Below are 18,865 nucleotides of genomic sequence, written 5' to 3'. Positions count from 1 at the left end.
AAGAGTCCTTCTGATTCTGAGCTTTAAATGCAAGGTTCTCGGAGAGTCCTGAATCCTTTGTGTTTATTCTTAGCCATTCTGAACCAGCAAGACCTACTTTAGAGTCTTCATTTCCTAGTTTGGCAGGAAAAAATTCCATTTTTGTTAAACTCTTAAATAGACAGTGGAATTAAAAATCAGAAGCATTTTATATAAAGTGTGTATATATATCATTATCTTTCTACACAATAGAATTTAATCTTCCTTTAAAAAGTTTCTGCTGCTTTCATTACCCTTTCAGGGCTCTCTCCCTCCTCTCTTCTGCTTATCTTTTATCCCTCTCCCCCTTCTAAAAAGACTTACTTATTTTATGTATGTGAGGACACTGTAGCTGTCCTCAGACACTACAGAAAAGGCATCAGATTCCATTACAGATGGTGGTGAGCCACCATGTGGTTGCTGGGATTGAACTCAGGACCTCTGGAAGAGCAGTCAGTGCTGAGCACACCCCCCACCCCCCACCCCAGGCCCCATTCTACCTCGTTAAGGTAGAAATTCTTCCCCTGCACATGTTGGAGTCCTGTTCACATAGAATCTACTCTCCTCAGATCTGTTTCCTGAGTTAAAGAATCTCCAGCCTCAGATTAACAACCAAATGTTATTAACTCTCTGACTGATTTAAGTCTTTAGGAGCCAGAGAGGAGCCTTTCCTCATTTCTAATCTCTTGAATTCCTGTCAGTGTTTGCTGCTTCGGGGAGCCTCCTAATGTTAGTACTATTTGCTTTTGGGAGACGGTGTCGATAGCTGTTTTGTGAAGGCAAAGATAATGATTTCATATGAATCTTTTTAGGTGGAGTTTCCTTGTAGTTAGTTTTCTGATACATTTAAGGTTTCCTCTTTTTCTTTTCTTCAACAATGTGAACTCATGTCTAGTTTAATTGATATTTATTTATCATTTTGTATTGGCAAATTTATTTCATTAAAATTGTGAAAAAAATTGGTCATCCTTTCTTCACCATTTTCTACCCTGTTCTCCTGTCATCTCACTAATGTGGCAAATCCTTAAGGCTTTGTTCATTGTCTGGCTGTTTCATTATTGTGACGAGTTTTGATATATAGCCCAGGTTGAGTCACTCTGTAGACTCAGCTGGGCTCAACATCACAATCCTTCTGTTTCAGCCTCCCAACTACTGAGATTATAAGCATTCACCACCAATACTGGCATTTTCCTCCCCCCTCACACTTTTGAAAATAAAATTTCACTCTTTTTTGCTCATCACTTGATCTACCTGCAACCTTACCTCCTCCCCAAATTCCACTTTTTTATTGTCAAAAAAAAAAAAATCACTCACTGGAAATCTTTATTTTCAAAACTGTAATCTTGAATTACAGAATGCCCATTTGGATTTTTAAATTTTTTTTTTCATTTTTGAGATTTGACCCTTGAGATTTCCATCCATTAGAAATATGTATTGTTGTACTTCATTGCTGGTGGTTGTAATGGTCTCATCAAAATCTTGACCCAACGCAAGATTCTTAATCTACTGTGTTTTGAATCACATGTTTTCTTTTGCCTGGTACTTTTAATTTTGGAAGCCTTTTTGGTCATGATTATTGTAGTGGCTTTGTAACCACTCCTCTCAATATGTACCAGGAACCTCCACTGGCTCCTTTTCCACTCAGGGTGAATCCAAACCCACTTGCCCTGCCCTGCCATCAGTCTGAGGGTTCTCATCTTTGGCTCTTAAGTCACGTGTTTATGTTAGTTCTCAAAACCCGTTCAACACCTCATTTTTTTTTTTTAATCTTGAAAAATGGGCTTGCTGTACAACTATGTTTTTTATTTTAAACTTCGACAGCAGGGCACTGAATGGGGTCTTTTCCTGTTCCCAGGAACTGAAGATCAGGATCTGAAGGCAAAGACGAATTAAGAATCCTTCATTTCTCAAGCGAGAGCAGGGGTTTATAAGGGAATGAAGAATTCTGAATTCAGGTTGTTAGTTAAATTTCTCTACCCTACAACCTAGCCAGACTGGAGGTGGGAAGGAGGGGAGGAGGGGAGAGGGGAAGAGAGGAGGAGGGGAGGAGGGGGAAGAGGAGGAGGAGACTGGAGGGTCCCCTGGTCAGAGGGCGTGGCCCGGCCAACTCTCCGCCCAGTGTGCGCGGCGGGAAGCGGAACTCCCGCGCGCAGGACTCTTGCTTCTGGCCGGGTGGGGTTTGCGGTGCACCACGGCTTTCTGCGCGGGCGGCATGGAGGAGCGCAGCGATTCCGAGCCTACCCCGGGTTGTAGTGGGTCTGGCCCGGGTCCCGCTCGCGATGGCGGCGTTGGCCACACGTGGGCTCCCGAGGATGCCTGGATGGGCACACACCCTAAGGTCAGGAGGCGCGAGGCCAGCAGGGCGCCGACCTGGCCCTCCGCACCGCGCTCGCTCTCTGGCCCGCGTCTCGTGGAGGACGCACGCCAGCCTCGCGGCGGGGGGGTGGGGTGGGGGACCCCGAGTGTAAGGCCACTGGTCGACCGCAGTGTCATTTTTGTTTGTTTATATAATAGAGTTATATAGTGCAGACTAACACCATTCCTGTCAGGCTGCCAAGGCCATTCGTAATCCAGAGGCCGCTGATGAGCCTTCCATTAATACCTGTTTTCTTAACTAGATAGTCTTTTCTGGGATGGACCGAGTCCACAGTTAATGGATCAAAAACAGTCTGTGGGCTATGGCTGAGATCTAGGAATCCGTAAATAATGTATTTAGGCACAGTTGCATTACACTTAACATTAGGCCCAAAGTGTACATCTTGGTTCAGTATGGGAGCAGAATCTTCATTTTTCATATTTCTTTGAAAGTTTGAGTAATTCTTGCACAGGGCAGAGTACTATTGACATTGTATTTTCTGTGTTGGCCTCAAGGAAAATAAGGATAACCTTTTGCTTGCTTCTGCTTGGGAAATTGATGGCTTTGTGTCTGTAAAGGCACAAGCAGTTGCTGATAATGAATGAAGGTTGTATAGAGACCTTGAGGACTGGTACATTCATAAAATGGCAAATTTCCCCTTTGAAAGTCTCAAAACAAGGAAAGCGAATTATTTGTAAATACAAATCTTAAAAAAGGAACTTTTCCCCACTTCTTGAAGCTTGGTGTTTTCTTAGGATTTGCTATCATCATCCCCATAAACAACACCATGGAAATGTTACTAGTTTCCATAATGCAGGAGAAGGGCAGAGAGACAGAGAAGACATCAACAGTGACTAGGAACATGGACGCCAATTCAGACTTCCAGAATTTGAATCTTATTTCTGTTACAAAGTTGGTAAACTTTGATTTGTTTTGACTTGTTTGACTTCACCATAGTTGTGCTTCAATTTTTTTTGTGGTGTCTCAGTATATTTACCTGTCTTCATTTAAAAATAGGGGATAATGGTAGTACTTAATCTCATAGGGTAATTTTTATAACTATCTGACATATATAAAAAGTATTAGTATTATATAATATATATTAGTAACCCTTTGAAACTCCATCTAGGTTTGATATTGCCTTTAGACAGTTTTCTTACTTGCAGATTTCTTTTCTTATTGAACTTAATAGCTGTATAAACCACCGAATCTTCCTGCTATTCTTTTCCTTCCAGGATCAACAAATTAGACCTTGTAGCCTAACACAAAATTATGTTTCTATTCCATTGCCAAGCACCTTTTGAGATTTGGGACGCATAAAGTCCTCCTTTTGATTCTGTACATTTACCATGCTGCCAATGGAGATGGTGACTTTAGGTCTGCCCCCTCAAAGTTCTGCAAATATCTGATCTGTGCATCAACTACACCTGTCCCACTGTGTGTGTATGCCCAGGGCCTTCCCTGCAGGACTGCTCCTTTCTGGGGTTTTCCTATAACAACAAGAGGTCTGAAAGAAGTAATTCGCTTCTTTAAAACTCAATTAAATAACTCCCACTCAAGAGTAGGAGCTGTTAAGAATTTAGCAGATTTTTTTTCTATATATATACACATTAGATGGTGGAGAAATTGAGCATCCCATAACGTAGGCCTATGAAGATCTCCATTTCCTCTGCTCCTGGTGGGTGTGATTCTTTCTACTCACACCAGCCCATAACTCCTCTACACTCAGGTCCTGCAGGGCTTACTTTGCATCTATTCTGTCGTGAAACATTTGCCAGTCCATCCTGTGAGAACACTTCCTCTGACCTGTTGTTGTTTTATAACGCATATGCTTTTAATAATTGTCATTCGCCTACCAGTTTTAAGTATAGCTAGTCCTCCATAATGGAGGGTTTGCTAATTAAGTTTTAATTGAAAACATTTGAAAAAATGTCCTCTACATTGTACATGTTCAGACTTTTATTATCATTATTTCTAACATTATGTAGCACTTAAAGTAACCTATAGATAGTTTAAAGTAAATAGAAAGATTGCACAGATTATATGTAAATATTCTTGCATTTTATATAAGGGACTTGAACATTCTTAGATTTTGGTGATTGATAAGTATTTTTCATGCAGGAAGGGAGGCTGCATGGATGTGTTTAACAATTGTAGATTTTCTTTTTAGAGACAGAGATAAGACCTTACATCCTTTTAACTTCCTTTAAATCTAGAAGATAGTTTATATCCGTATATGTATATAATATATGCATGTATCTAGTGAATATTTGTTAAATGAAAGAAAATATTGAGCTGTTATTTTCTTCTCTATTTAACAATTACGTTTTGATTTTCAGTACTTAGAAATGATGGAATTAGATATAGGAGATGCCACCCAAGTTTATATAGCATTCTTGGTTTACCTGGATCTCATGGAGAGTAAGTTTCTTGTTTATCTTGGTTTGCTGTTGGGGTGTGGGGAGGTTGGGGGATTGGGTTGTTGTGTAGGATTGTTCACATATAATAAGCAAACATTTTTTCATTTACTATTAATTTTGCCAGTTAATTTTACATTTCTTTGTTCATTTACATTGGGAAGTCCCAGGTCATGGAAAAGATTAGAAAAACAAATAGAGGCGGTTATATTATGAGTGCAGTGCTCAACTGAACATTAGAAGTTTAGAATGCTTATCTTTGCTTCTGAATGAATGCATTTGTCCATTCTTGATGCTCTTTCAGGTAAAAGCTGGCATGAAGTAAACTGTGTAGGAATACCAGAACTGCAGCTCATCTGCCTCCTTGGCACTGAGATCGAAGGGGAAGGGCTGCAGACGGTGGTGCCTACGCCCATTTCTGCCTCCCTCAGCCATAACAGGTGAGGGAGGACTTTTGTCTTAGTTTAACAGATCCTTGCCTGTTACTTTGTGGGGTTTCTTTCTTGTTTTTGTTTTTTTTCACTTTTATAAGTCCTTTTTATGTTTTTGTCAATAATCTTTCATTGTGTCATGTGTGTCAGTTTTTAAACCCACTCTTGCCATTTTTAGGGTATACTTTAATGAATAACATCGTAATTTGAGTATAATCATGTGTACCCATCCCATCTTTTATGATCATCTTTGTGTCTAGCTTAAGGTATATTCCCTGCTTTGCATTCTAAGTAAAGGCCTGTTTTTAATTTTTAAAAGGCTAACAAGAGATTCTGTGTTTAAATAAATGACAAAGGAGAAAAAGGGCTTCCGCTCTGAATAGCACTTGTCACCTTCCTATACTGCAGAAGCCATGGTGTGGCTGCTGGGTGTAGCTGCTGTTGCTGGGGACTGCTGCTGCTTTGTTCTCAGGCCCCTCTGGGTCTGTATGTTGTTTATAGCTACTAGGTTTGATGAGTTTGGGAGACAATAGTTCTGTCAGTTTTCTCTAGATTTTCCAACTGGAATTTAGGTTTTCCAACAGTTCCTTAATGAGCCCCCGAATTTGTTAGTATCTGTCATAATATCACCTTTCATCTCCTCATTTACTAGTTCAGGACTTCCCCATCTTTGGCTAATTTGATTAAGTGTTTGTTTTATCTTTTTAAAGAATGAACTCTTACTGTCATTGGCTCTTTGTCTATTGTATGTTTTATTTCCATTTCATTAATTTCTGTACCATTATTATTATTTTTCCATCTATAATTTGGAGTTTGGCTTTTCTTACATTTCTTAAACCTAAGCTACATCATTAAGTTATTTTTTTGAGACCACACTTTTTAATTGAAGGTTGTGCTCTCTTCTTGCTATATCCCTAAGTTCTTTTAAGTTGTGTTTTCATTTGAAGTTTTAAAATTTCCTCCCGGACTTTGTCAATAGCCCTCTGATCACCGAAGAACACAGTAATCTCAGGGAGTTTGGATGTTTCTTGCTATTGATTTTTATTTCTATTTTGTTTCATCATGATATGCATACCATTTGTCAGATAATATTGCTTAGAATAGTAAAATTCTCATTCACTATGTATTTATCGAACAACTTTTATGTGTTGGAGATGCCATAATAATCAAGATTATCTTCATGAAAGTATTATTCTAGTATCAAATGTTGACTTGGAAAACAATTTTTTCTGGTTTGGTTATTATTGGGGTGGGGAGTAGAGTAAGAACAAAATTGTCAAATCTTTTATTGAATGTGGTTTGAAGACCGTGTCCTTTATATTACTAGGTAATTGAATAAATGCTAATGAAGTGCAGATAAGGATTTAATCTTAGAGCAGGAAAAGTTTATTGACACTGTGTTCTGTAAGGGTAGTGGTTTTCAACCTCTGTGTCCTGTCCCCCACAGGGGTGGCATATCAGGTGTCCGGCATAGTAGCTTTTTACATTACAACTCATGACAGTAGCACGTTACACTTATGAAGCAGCAATGACATCATTTATGGTTGGGGTCACCACCTCCTAAGGAACTGTATTTACGGGTCGCAGTGTTAGGAAGGCTGACAACCACTATGGCAGGGGAACTGCAGGTCACTGAGTAGCACTAGAACTGTCTGCCTGAGAGGGAAGAGCCAAGTGAGTGACAGGACTGAGGAGAGAGAGGGTGCGGTCCAGTCTCCTAGGTCAGGAAGGCTTTCGCTGCCTGCTCCTCCCTGCGGATGAGTCTCTCGCTAATGAGCACATTCTAGGCAGCTCTTGTGCTCAGCTGTGGGTCAGCACCTAGAGGTGGAATGCTTGGGACATATCGCGTCATACCTGCCTCTTGACACTACTGGCTACTAAGGTGTCCTGGAGGAGAATGGCTGTCAGTTTACACTGCGACTGACAGTGTAGGAGAAGAGATACACCATGTATAATGGCAAAGGCTTATTTAGATTAAATGGTTATTGTGTCTCTCTGGCCTAGCACTTCCCAGAATGCTTGGCTGCAGGGCCAGTGAGCTCTGGAGACCTGTCTGCCTTCCCAGGGCTGGGAGTGTCACACAGGTCCTCACGCTGGTGCAGCAAGCATTGTACTGCTGAAGATTTTCTCCAGCCCCTTGTTTTTCTTTATTGAATTTCAAAAGATCTTTTATTGTAAAATAAAATCCATACAGAATACCTCATAGTTCAAAATACGAGTTATCATAAAAAAAAAAAAAGCCATTCCAACTCCCATAACCACGACCCTTTCAGGTCTTCTCAGAGCCCTTCCTAGTGCATGGAATGGCTTGTTCCTCCTCTCAGGTGACCACTGTTCTGTGAGGAATGACCACTGTTGACCTATCTGTGCAGCTCAGAATCTATGTTGGGATGTGAGTGGATCTGACTGATGTATACAAGAACGCTGATTTCACTTGAAGAACACCCTGCCTTGCCTGTATTGTTAGAAACAAATGACATGTCACACCTCACAGAGCACACTGTTTCCAGGTGCCATCTGAAGCTGTGCTGGCTAGCTTCTTACAACTCTTGTTCTTAATGTTCTGTATTTTGACACCAAAAATAACATTTTTATTAATAGGGAAATGGGAAGCATACTAAACTAGAAAGCCAAAGACATAGACAGGCTTCTGGGGTATGGTTTCATATGCATTTACAGTAACTCCTTGTGTACATTCAGAGTTTTGGAGTTTGTAAAGCTGGGCAGCTGGCATGTATTACCATGTATGGCTTGTGTTAACTACAGTGCAGATACAGAATCTGTCTTTAGTGTAGACACAATCCTATTGTATCAGTTTAAACCTTTAGCTGTCTTGCTGTTTGAGTGTTGAGTGGCAAACAGATAGATGTGTTTACATGGCTCATTCTTTATGCTATAGCACATATATTTATTGATTCCTTAAAAGTTGATAATTCTGGGCAGTTCTTAATATCAGTTTTTGTTTTTTTGTTTTTTTTTAATTGAAGGAGAAGGGTGTACCTTCTTTTCTTTTTTCTTTTTAATTGAATTTATTCTTCACTTACATTTCAAATGTTATATCCCTTCCTGGTTTCCCCCTCCCTGAAAACCCCCAAGCCATCCTCCTACCCCCTGCCTCCAAGAATATGCTCCTCCACCCAACCCACTCCCACGACCCCCACTTGATTTCCCCACACTGGGATCTCTATTGAGCCTTTACAGGACCAAGGACCTTTCCTCCCACTGATGCCCAACAAGGCATTCCTCTGCCACTCTTTTGGCTGGAACCATGTGTACCCCTTGGTTGATGAAGCCAAGACCCTGGTAACCCTGGGACGTCTGGTTGGACATCATTGTTCTTCCCATGGGAGTGCAAACCCCCCTTTCCTCCCCCTCCCCGCTCCTCCAGTCCACCCTCCAACTCCTCCATTGTGAACCCCGTGCTCAGTCCAATGGTTGGCTGCTAGTATTCACCTCTGTATCTCTAAGGCTCTGTCAGGGCCACTCCAAAAGACACCCATAACAGGCTCCTTTCAGGATACACTTCTTGTTATCCATAGTAGTTTTGAGGTTTGGTGACTGTTTATAGGATGAATCCCCAGGTAGGACAGTCTCTGGGTGGCCTTTCCTTCAGTCTCTGCTCCACATTTTGTTTCCATAGTTGTTCCTGTGAATATTTTGTTCCCTTTCTCAGAGGAACCAAAGCACCCCCACTTTGGTCTTCCTTCTTCTTGAGCTTCCTGTGGTCTGTGAATTATAACATGTTTATACACCAGTTAGAATGGCTAAGATGAAAAACTTGGGACAGCTGATGCTGGAGAAGATATGGAGAAAGAGGAACACTTCTCCATTGCTGGTAGGATTGCAAGCTGGTACAACCACTCTGGAAATCAGTTTGGCATTTCCTCAGAAAATTGGACTTAGTACTACCAGAGGACCCAGCTATACCACTCCTGGACATATACCCAGAAGCTGCTCCTATATGTAATAAGGACACATGCTCCACTATGTTCATAGCAGCCTTATTTATAATAGTCAGAAGCTGCAAAGATCCCAGATGTCCTTCAACAGGAATGGATTCAGAAATTGTGGATGGAACTAGAAAGTGTCATCCTGAGTGAAGTAACCCAATCACAAAAGAACACACATGGTATGCACTCACTGATAAGTGGATATTAATATCAGTTCCTAATGTCACTGTACATTTCTCAAAATATCCAGACTTTTTTTGTGTTCATTTCCTACTTGCTTTCCCAGGCTTTGGTCCTGTTGGCTTTGTTTTTGTAGTTTCTGGTACTAGACAGGCAGATTTCATTCTATTACTGATATAGACCCACAGCCGTTCAGGTACAGTTAATGTAGTGTGTCACAGTTTTCAGTCTCAGAAGATGTGTGTGTGTGTCCTTCTGAAAATACTACTTTAACTTTAATTACTCTTCTCCTTTTGGAGAATAAAATTGGCAAGATGTCTGTTTCTAATTAGTGAGAATATTGTGCTGATGGATATGAGTTGTCTATTTGCTATATTTCTTTTTATTTATAGTATTTCCTGGATAATTTTTAGTCTGCATTATGAAATAATAAATTAGCATGGTGTGTCCTCAGCTTGTGTTCTGCTTAAATGAATCTCAGGAGTCTGTGTAACACTTCAGTAATGCCCATGGATGAGAGTAGACGGTATATGAAGAAAGTCACAGTCATGGATTTGCACAGTGGTTCTAGAGCTGATGAATGTAAAGATGAAGACTGGGGATGTAGCTCACTGGGCAAAAGTGCTTGCTGTGCAAGCCTAAGGCCCTGAGTTCAAACCCCTAGCACCTATGTCAAAAGCCAGCTGTGTGCCTGGAACTCCAACACGAGGGGATAGAGATAGGCAGATCTGAGAGCTCGCTGGCCAGCCAGCCTAGCAAAACAATGAGCTTCTGTGAGGGAGCCTATTTTAAAGGACTAAGGCAGAGAGAATAATTGAAGAAGGCATACTCTTCTGGACCCTTCATGTGTGCACCTGTGTAACACACACACACACACACCACACATGCATGCACATACACCTGACAGATAACACAGTCAGGCAAGCAGACACACACCATGTACACATGCACACATACTAACAGATACACAGGCAAGCAGAGAGACAGACAGACAGACAGACTCTCTCTCTCTCTCTCTCTCTCTCTCTCTCTCTCTCTCTCTCTCTCTCTCTTTCTCTCTCTCTCTGAACAATGTGAGACAACAAGGAAGCCTGCATCAGTTTGAGTCGTGTCCTATCTTTTTCAGTGCAGATTTCAAAAATGAAGTAAAATTTATGTTTAGGTAGCTTCTCTATGGGTGAAAATTAAAACTAAGTGTTTTACCATGATCACATATACTGACAGCTGTTAGAATACACACTCCTTCAAAGAAAAGCTACTCTGCCATTGAGTCACACCTGAGGCAGGGTTATAGGTTAGGTGTTTGGAGTAGGGTTAAGTACAGGGAGTTGTAAAGGAGAAATACTTTTAAGTACCTTCCAGCAAAGCTCAGAGTGAAAGAGGAGGGGAAAGGGGTTTTCTGTTTTTTGACTACCAGTGTTTTGTTTCTTCCTGAGAGACCTAACATCCTGTGTCAAGTTTGGCGTCAGTGCAGTAGTTCTCAACCTGTGGGTCACGACCCCTTGGCGGTGAACCAGTCCTCTCACAGGGGTTGCATATCAGTTATCCTACATATCAGATATTTATATTATGATTCATAAGTGTATCAAAATTACAGTTATGAAGTATTAATGGCAATAACTTCGTGGTTGAGGGGGTCACCACAACATGAGGAACTGTATTAAAGGGTCACAGCATTAGGAAGGTTGAGGACTAAACACTGATTTAGTAAGATAGTAGAAAGGCTGAAACTAGAACCATAGCTGGGTGTCTAAGCCTTTCTGTAGTTCTCTGGTTAAACTGAGCTGGTAGAATTGATTTCTTATAAGATTATAAAATCCACAGAGTTATAGAGTGCTGTTTTCACATCATGTCAAATCTTCATGGTTGTAAAGATTATTTGTCCTTGATAATAGCTGCGAGTTGCTGGTCTGTCACACTTCACTAAGCTGTAAAGCTTTCTCAGTGTTAGAGGGCAGTGCAGGTGGGGCGGAGCCTCCCAGCCACACAGTAGAGCATTCTCTGGGCAAGGGGAAGTCACTCAGGTGGCCTCTTTCTTGGCATGACTTCTGGTCGGGAAGCAGCCTCCTTCCGCACTCCCTGTCTTCAGTTCCCCCCTGGGAGGTGGGAAGTGGGGAGGGAGAGCCTAAGATGAGCCATAGGCCACCGAGGGGAGGGGACGCCTTTGGCAAGATTCCTGTACGGTGAAAGAATATGGAGCCAGAGTTAGGACTCTTGGTTTTTCCTAATCTAGATTATTTAGGCACATCATGTGTGTTTGCCACAGCCCTCTGAGAAGAAGGGATTTCCTTCCTACCTTGAACTAAATAAATTGTAGTTCTTTTAGCTTTGAAGACCATTAATAGTAATTTTTCTTTAAGAGACATGATTACTTACACAAGTACTTTATCAGCTATTAGTGTTATCCCAGTAAGATATCACAGCAGATTTCCCACACAATATAAATGGATAAATTATTTATTTGTATGCCAGTTGAATTAATAGATTTGCAGGGAGAAGATGATATTTTAAAACACTGAGCTGAATAGAGAAAATTGTGTTTGCTGTTCTTATATTAAAATAACAATGTTAAGATGTAAATAATTATGTTTTTAACCATCAAGTACAGTGAATATAGATTAATATGAATGTAATTATAGACTATTGAAAGGCAAAATAGGAGGATGTTTTGGTTTGGGGAGAGGATAAGAAGGTAAATTTCAGATTGCTCGTGATTTTTTCCCCTTTTATATTGGAGGCTTGTGGTCAAGGGTACAAAGTATCACAGACCTTTCCTGCAAGATGCCCAGAGCCCAGGGTTGAGAGGGACAGATGACACTCAGGTGATTTAATGTATGGAGGGATGTGTCTACAGCACTTTAGAAGACTGCAGAGGGAGGAGATGGAATGTGATGGTATAGGGGGTGTGGGAGCGTTCCCCGGATGACAAGCCATTTGAAACAAGTACAGACCTTGAGATGGACAGGAGGCTCCCAACATCGGTCATGGTGGAAACGGATTGTTGAGCCAGCCTGTGAGCTGTGGCTGTTGGTTGTGAACGGGTGTGTAGTAATGGCAGAGGTAGCAGCCACCCACACCTGATGAGGGCTCTGGATTGTGTGTTCAAGTTCATGTGTGCACGTGGGTGGGGCAAGGGAGAGAGAGAGAGGTGCAGTGGGAGATGAGAATGGGTGGAGGAGCGGGGCAGAGTGGAGAGGAGAAAGGGAAGAAAGTTTAAGAACTAACCCTCCTGGGCGACCGTTCTCCAGGAGCAGCCTGGTAAGCTTGAGGAGAGCGGCATTGGAGAGGAAGGAGGTCAGAGGTAAGAGAGAGCTAGAGCTGTTTGTCACCTTGAGGTCCTTAGGAAACAGCAGCTGGGCCTGAAAGGGAAACTGAGTCAGCTCTGGTGATGCTCATTTGTTTTCCATAAGGGATCCCAGCTGCAGTGGACGAGCCTTCGAGGGCGTGAGAGGCTGTAGGTGCAGGAGTGTGCTGGGAACTTGAGGGTGTGTGGTCCGTCACCCGTCGCGGTCTCTCCGTTGAGCCTTCAAGTTCCTGGCCTCCAGGTGTTGCCAGGCTCCGGGCTCAGTCTTCATCTCCAGTCTCACTCCTCTGCCGTGGCTGTGTCGTCAGTACACTGATGCCTCCAGTTTATATCTCCGGATTTCCACTTTAACCGGCACTATGAACTTCCAACTCATATATCTAACTCTTTACCTGACATGTCTGCCCTGAACCAAAGGTGACCAATGAGTGTGTCCAAAAGAACTGATTTGTTCTCCATCTGCGCCTTCTGTGATTTCTCCAGGTTAGGAAATAGCAATTTTGTTCATTTTGAAGTACGTGCGCGCACACACACACACACACACACACACACACACATACACACACGAGAGAGAGAGAGAGAGAGAGAGAGAGAGAGAGAGAGAGAGAGAGAGAGAGAGAGAGAGCTGAGTGACTGACTATATATGGGTGGAGATAATACATATTTTTCTTGCTGTTCCTTACATTTGATGACAAGTAATCAAACACTCTCCTACTCTAAAATCTGCCCAGAATCTCGGTTTCTTCCCATCTCTGCCTCAGCTTACTAACTGCGGCTCGAGCTCCCGTCTCCCCTTCCGACTTCCTGAGGTGACATTACTACTCTTGGCACATTTGTCAATAGGCAGCGTATCATGTGTTTGGTATTTGATCCATGGAAGGGGAGACTTCACTTCATCCGTCTCGGTGCATGGCACACAGAATTCAGGATGTGTTGAGTGGCTAAGCTTCTGAGGCAGTACAGTGAAGCACATAGGATGTATGTTAGCCATGTGTCTTTCTAGAGCTCACACAGAGCGGTGGAGGGCATGTGTTTGCACACCGCCATTTGGTTGCAGAATCTCACCTTTCCCCGTCTGTCTGCTGTAACAGCACGTCTGACCAAGGTCATCAGTCTGACAGGGCAATCTGCAGTGCCGTCACTTCCATGGCGATCTTTCTCACCCGTGTGCACCCTGCCCTTTCACCCTCTGTCCCCATGAAGTGTTTCACAAAATGAAAGCTTAGAAGTCTCTTTACATCATTGCTAATCATTATTAGTATTTTGATTTAACTGTTTTTTCTCAAGACAGGGTCTTACACTATAGCCCAGGCTACCTTGCTATTTGTAGCCCAGGCTGGCGGGTTGATGATCCTCTTGCCTTACTCTCCTGAGTGCTGGAATTATGGTAGACTTGTGCTTCCACATCTGGCTGAGATTTAGTGCATAAATGCTACATTTTTTCTTGAGTTATGACTTTGTACTCTTAAAACACTCCTTTCTGAAAGCATGGCTTTATTATAAGTTCATTTAGCAGCCACTTGTTTGAGGCCTGAAGTCTGGTAACTGAGAAAATGAAGGGTATTGTTTGGCCTCCTTGATAGTCAGGGCACATGTCCTCATGCAGCCTCTGCTGGGGTCTGCTGCTTGCGGATGAAACCCCAACTCTGGCCATGTCTTTCAGTTGACTCTCTTTTCCCCCTTAACTCTGAAGGAAAAAAATGTAAGCTCACTTTTTTTTTAAATTTTATCAAAATGACTTCCCTGTAAGGTGGTTAGCCACGCAGGCAGGCGAGTGGCCTTCAGCAGACCCCTGAGAGTTCAGCTGCCGTGGGATTGGTTTTTTTTGTTTTTTTGTTTTTTGTTTTTTTGTTTTGTTTTTTTTTAAAAAAAAAAAAAAAAACTGGCACTTTTGGCTGGCTTCCCAAAGAGGTGTCTGTTCTCCCTGGCACATTTCTTCAGGCCTGAGCCCATGGAAGAACATAGTGAATTTTGAGCTACTGCAGAGCTCAAAGTCAGGGATTTTGTCAGGGATAACCTTCCATTACAGCACGCTGAGGCTGATGAGGAAATCAGTGCCTTTTATAGATGGAACCACAGTATAGCCTTCTTGGCTATTGAGGAATACAGAAGGATCTGTGAATCAAAATTAATATGATTTTTAATTCATGGTGCATTTTATTTCAACATTTTTAGTTAAGAGTAATACTTTCCTCAGTTTCTTGTCCTCACTGCAAACCTCTAAAGATTTTGCAGTCTCTGTTTTAGGGTCATTAGAGAAAAATACAATTTAAGTTTATGGAAAAGGCTTAAATAATCTGACTTCGGGACATTAGCCAAATGGTGTTGAGTTTGTCTTTGGTTATATTAAGTTATTAAAAATCAACCCCGCTTTTTCAGCATACAGAGGTCACCTGTGAAGAATTATCAAAAGGAGAAGTATGTCAGCAGAATCAATTTTTGCTACTTATAATCAACAGCCGTGATTGTTATTAACATACCCATTTCTTTAGTTGAGAATTTCTTCCCTGGGATTTCACTAAGTAGAAAAGAAATCATGTTTGTTCATATGTAGAGTTCTCTGGCTTCTAATTAAGGTTTCACATTTATTGAAAATTAAGCATTATCTTTTAGTGTGTCTTAGCAGTTATGGTATTTTTAAAGTAGAACTTCAGAGCCTCTGATGTTATCCATATTTTTTAATAATTAAGGTAACAATGGCCTTTTGGCTTAAGTATTTTTATGAGCTTATACAGTGTATTGTAAAGGGAAAAAAATAAAGTCTTGACTAGGAAGATGATGTCTCTATATTAGACACATGTTCAAAGTAGACTAGACATGATTTGAACAGAATACTTTGTAAGACTGCCCAACTGTGGTCAGGCAGTAGCTCGGTACTGTTCTAGCCTCTGTTCCTATGAGGACACCCTGTAGTTTTCCCACACACTGCACCAAGTGGGATAAACAAGAGCTCAGAGATGGGAACTTCCATTTAATTTGGCAGTAATTTCCCTTAGCTCTGAGAACACAACCTCCTTTACAACTCTAACCTGAGAATGTTTTGGATTCCGAAAACAAGTATGACCTGAGAATGAAAGAACAACAGTCAGTTCAGTGGACATTTCCATCCCACATGTAGTGTGAGATGCACATGCCCCGCCCAGGTCACCTTAGGACACATACACACAGAGAAGCAAGCACACACAAAAACATACAGGTGTGCAAATGCACACACACTCACCTGCCTTTAATAATAACATGTTTAAAAAAGAGAAATTACATAAAGTTGTCTTATCAAGGTCTTTCTTCTTTCTTTCTTTTTTTTTCTCTTTCTTTTTGTCTCTGCCCTGTTCTTATTACAGTCTGCCAATTAGGGATACTTAGAGAAATTTACTTTCAGTGTGTCCATTACAGAGTGTTTGTGGGCATTTACTAGGCTCTGTGTATGTTGTGTACTGGGAAAGAAGCAGTACGAGTGGCTGAGAGCAGTGCTGCTGTTGCAGAAGCCTCTGATTTTGTGCCCAGCACCCATATGGCAGCTGCCTGGTAACTGCTGTTCCAGAGGATCCAGCACCCTCTTCAGTGGGCCCTGCACACATGGGATAAATAGATATGTGCAGACAAAACACTTACATATTAAAAAAAACTTTTAATGAGCAATATTTGACAATTTAAACAAAAAGTATAAGGGGAGAATGGAAACCATTTTGAGCGAGGAAATGATGCCAGAGCATAATGTGAATAAAAGATGATCAGAAGTCTTGAGAATGTTAATATAAAAGACTAACGTGCCCCCCCCCATTAACCTGGGAAAAACAAAACAACAAAAACAAACCTCACAACAGTAGGAGAACAGCTGGGCCAATGGATACCCAAGGGGCAGTTACATATTCAAAGGCAGTAGTTATAAACCCCAGGGAAAAACAAGGGGGCATGTTTAGTTTTCAGATAGTTTGAGACAGGGTCTGACTGTGTAATCCCTGGCTGGCCAGAAACTCTGTAAACCAGTCTTCTCTCTAATTTTCTGTGACTCTCCTGCCTCTGCCTCCTAGGCTGGGAGTCCAGATGTCTTCTATCACAACAGCCCTGTAATCTGTTTAAAGTAATGAACCCAAGTGTCACTTTGTTCAGTAAGTAACCAAGCTGGAAAACAGGAAAATTAACATCTATGGTCCTTAGCCAATTAGATGCACAAAGCACACTTGGTTGTAGTTGTGTTTTGTAGGTTCCAGAATCAGCTAACCCAGAGAATGAAAAGGCAGGGAGTGTGTAGGTCATGGTCTCTGAGAAGACAGCTTCAGATGGCGACATTTGAGTCTACAGACATGGCCTTAGCATTTTGGATGTAATATCCTGCCTTCCCCTCAAGAATTTATATGGGTTGATCCTGCTGTTAATTGAGTAACCACGAATCTCAAACACACTTTGTCTTCATTTTCAGGATAAGGGAAATCTTGAAGGCATCCAGAAAGTTGCAGGGCGATCCGGAACTGCCGATGTCTTTTACTTTGGCCATAGTGGAGTCCGATTCCACAATAGTCTATTATAAACTTACTGATGGATTCATGCTGCCAGACCCTCAGGTTGGTTTTGAAGTGACTGACAGGAACAGTAATGTGGAGAGTGGCGTGGGCTGACCCTGAGTGTGGATCAGGCCATCGGCTTCCACTCCCTTTGCCATGTGAGAAATTCACGGCAAAAAAGGCCTGGTTTTTATTCTTCAGAATAAGAAAAGGCTGCATTTTCCTAGAAGCCTTTTTGAAGGCTTTTTTGAAGAAATAATTTAATTTTCTTGTTTTGTGGAGAATATCCTATATTTCCCGTGCATTTTGTGCAGTCATGCATCTAAGTAACTGGAGTGAAATGTAAAGGCCAATAATGGTTGTAGTCAAATACTTACTTAGAGAATACTGAGTTAATGTTCGCTGTAACATATAGCTACATGCCTGATGTTTGCTTGCTCTACATTAGTCCGCCTACTTTAGTCTTGCATCTGCTCGCTATTAAGTACACTCTGACCTTCTTCCTCTGTGTTGCAGAATATCTCTCTTAGAAGATGACATCTGCTCTTCTTGGTGCTGACTTCATTTCTGAAAGATTGGATGTGCGGCCCCTCAGCATGCTTCGTCCTCTTTTATCTCAGAGGTAGTCAGGGCTCACTTAGCTAGTCCCAACCCAGAAACTTCCTTTCAGAATAAAACCTTCTCGGATGGAAGCACTGTATTGCTTGTAAATATAGTTAACCTAGAACTTTCATATCAGAGACAATACAGTTAGATGCGGGTTTACACCAAGGATACATGCAGAGTGGTACCGTGCCTCTGCCATCCCACACCCGTTGTCGAAAGACAGGTGTCTGGGAATGGTATGGAGGACACGCTGCAGCAAGAAAACGGACACAGTGTTAACATGGTCATGGATGTGAATGCCACGCCAGGCTATGAGAGCAGACAATCAGATTACCGGTCGTGGTCCCAGGAGGATGGCGGGGCAGCAAATGGATGCCTTGCCCTTCTCCACATTTCATCTGTCATTTGTATTACTTTTATAATAAAATGGTTTAAAATAAAAAGTATCTTGAAATCTGTAGTAGTCATCCATTACTGCATGCTAAAGCCAGCAACGAAGCTAGCTTTGTAACAGCACACTTGTGATCGTATGCTTTCATGGGCCAGTACAGCAAGCGTGGCCTTGGGGCTGCCGTCCCAGCTGGGGTGCCACTGTGATGCACCTCCTCTCAGCCCGTCATCAGCGGCAGCTTTGTGAAGCACTCTGCCTCTGAGGGCTTGATAGAGGCCACATTCTGTGCCTTGCCACGTGGGCTATCCCAGCACAACTGGTTGCTTTCTCAAAGCCAACAAGAGAGCAGGTTGGATTTACTGTCTCATGTGATGTCATAGGTCTCCTGTCTCTTTTGCCTTGTTCTTCAGTTAGAAGCAAGTCACGGTTTCCTCCTATACCAGATCTCGTGGCTCCTTAGGAAGCAGCAGTGACAGGAATGGGAAAAAACAATAACAACCCGACAAAGGCCGGAGTATTACACAGAGTGTAACAGGCTTTTCTTGGTTGGTAGTCAACTGTACTCCTTGACCGTAACCGAGACCCACTTTTTCTTGATAAAAGACTTTCACAACTTCAGATTCCCTTTGCTGCCCCCAAAGGCTTGAAGAACATGTTTCTGTCACTGCAGTGTGGCAGTTCCAGATCCAGGAATCCTAAGGTATGACTTC

The 18,865-nt window shown here is 42.0% G+C and overlaps 1 protein-coding gene across 1 annotated transcript; it reads left to right on the top strand.

The window, feature by feature from the left end:
- Window positions 1–2,163: 2,163 nt before the first annotated feature.
- Tsen15 (tRNA splicing endonuclease subunit 15) lies at window positions 2,164–18,218 on the top strand. Its single transcript, XM_052200754.1, has 5 exons — window positions 2,164–2,356; window positions 4,714–4,795; window positions 5,096–5,231; window positions 17,077–17,218; window positions 17,675–18,218. The coding sequence occupies exons 1-5, from the start codon at window positions 2,231–2,233 to the stop codon at window positions 17,693–17,695; spliced, it is 507 nt and encodes a 168-aa protein (XP_052056714.1). The 5' UTR covers window positions 2,164–2,230; the 3' UTR covers window positions 17,696–18,218.
- Window positions 18,219–18,865: the final 647 nt, after the last annotated feature.

This window comes from Apodemus sylvaticus, chromosome 12 (genome assembly GCF_947179515.1).
Source record: "Apodemus sylvaticus chromosome 12, mApoSyl1.1, whole genome shotgun sequence".
Classification (NCBI taxonomy): Eukaryota; Metazoa; Chordata; class Mammalia; order Rodentia; family Muridae; genus Apodemus; species Apodemus sylvaticus.
The sequence above is the reverse complement of the archived record's forward strand: the minus strand, read 5'-3'. Positions and strand labels throughout refer to the sequence as shown.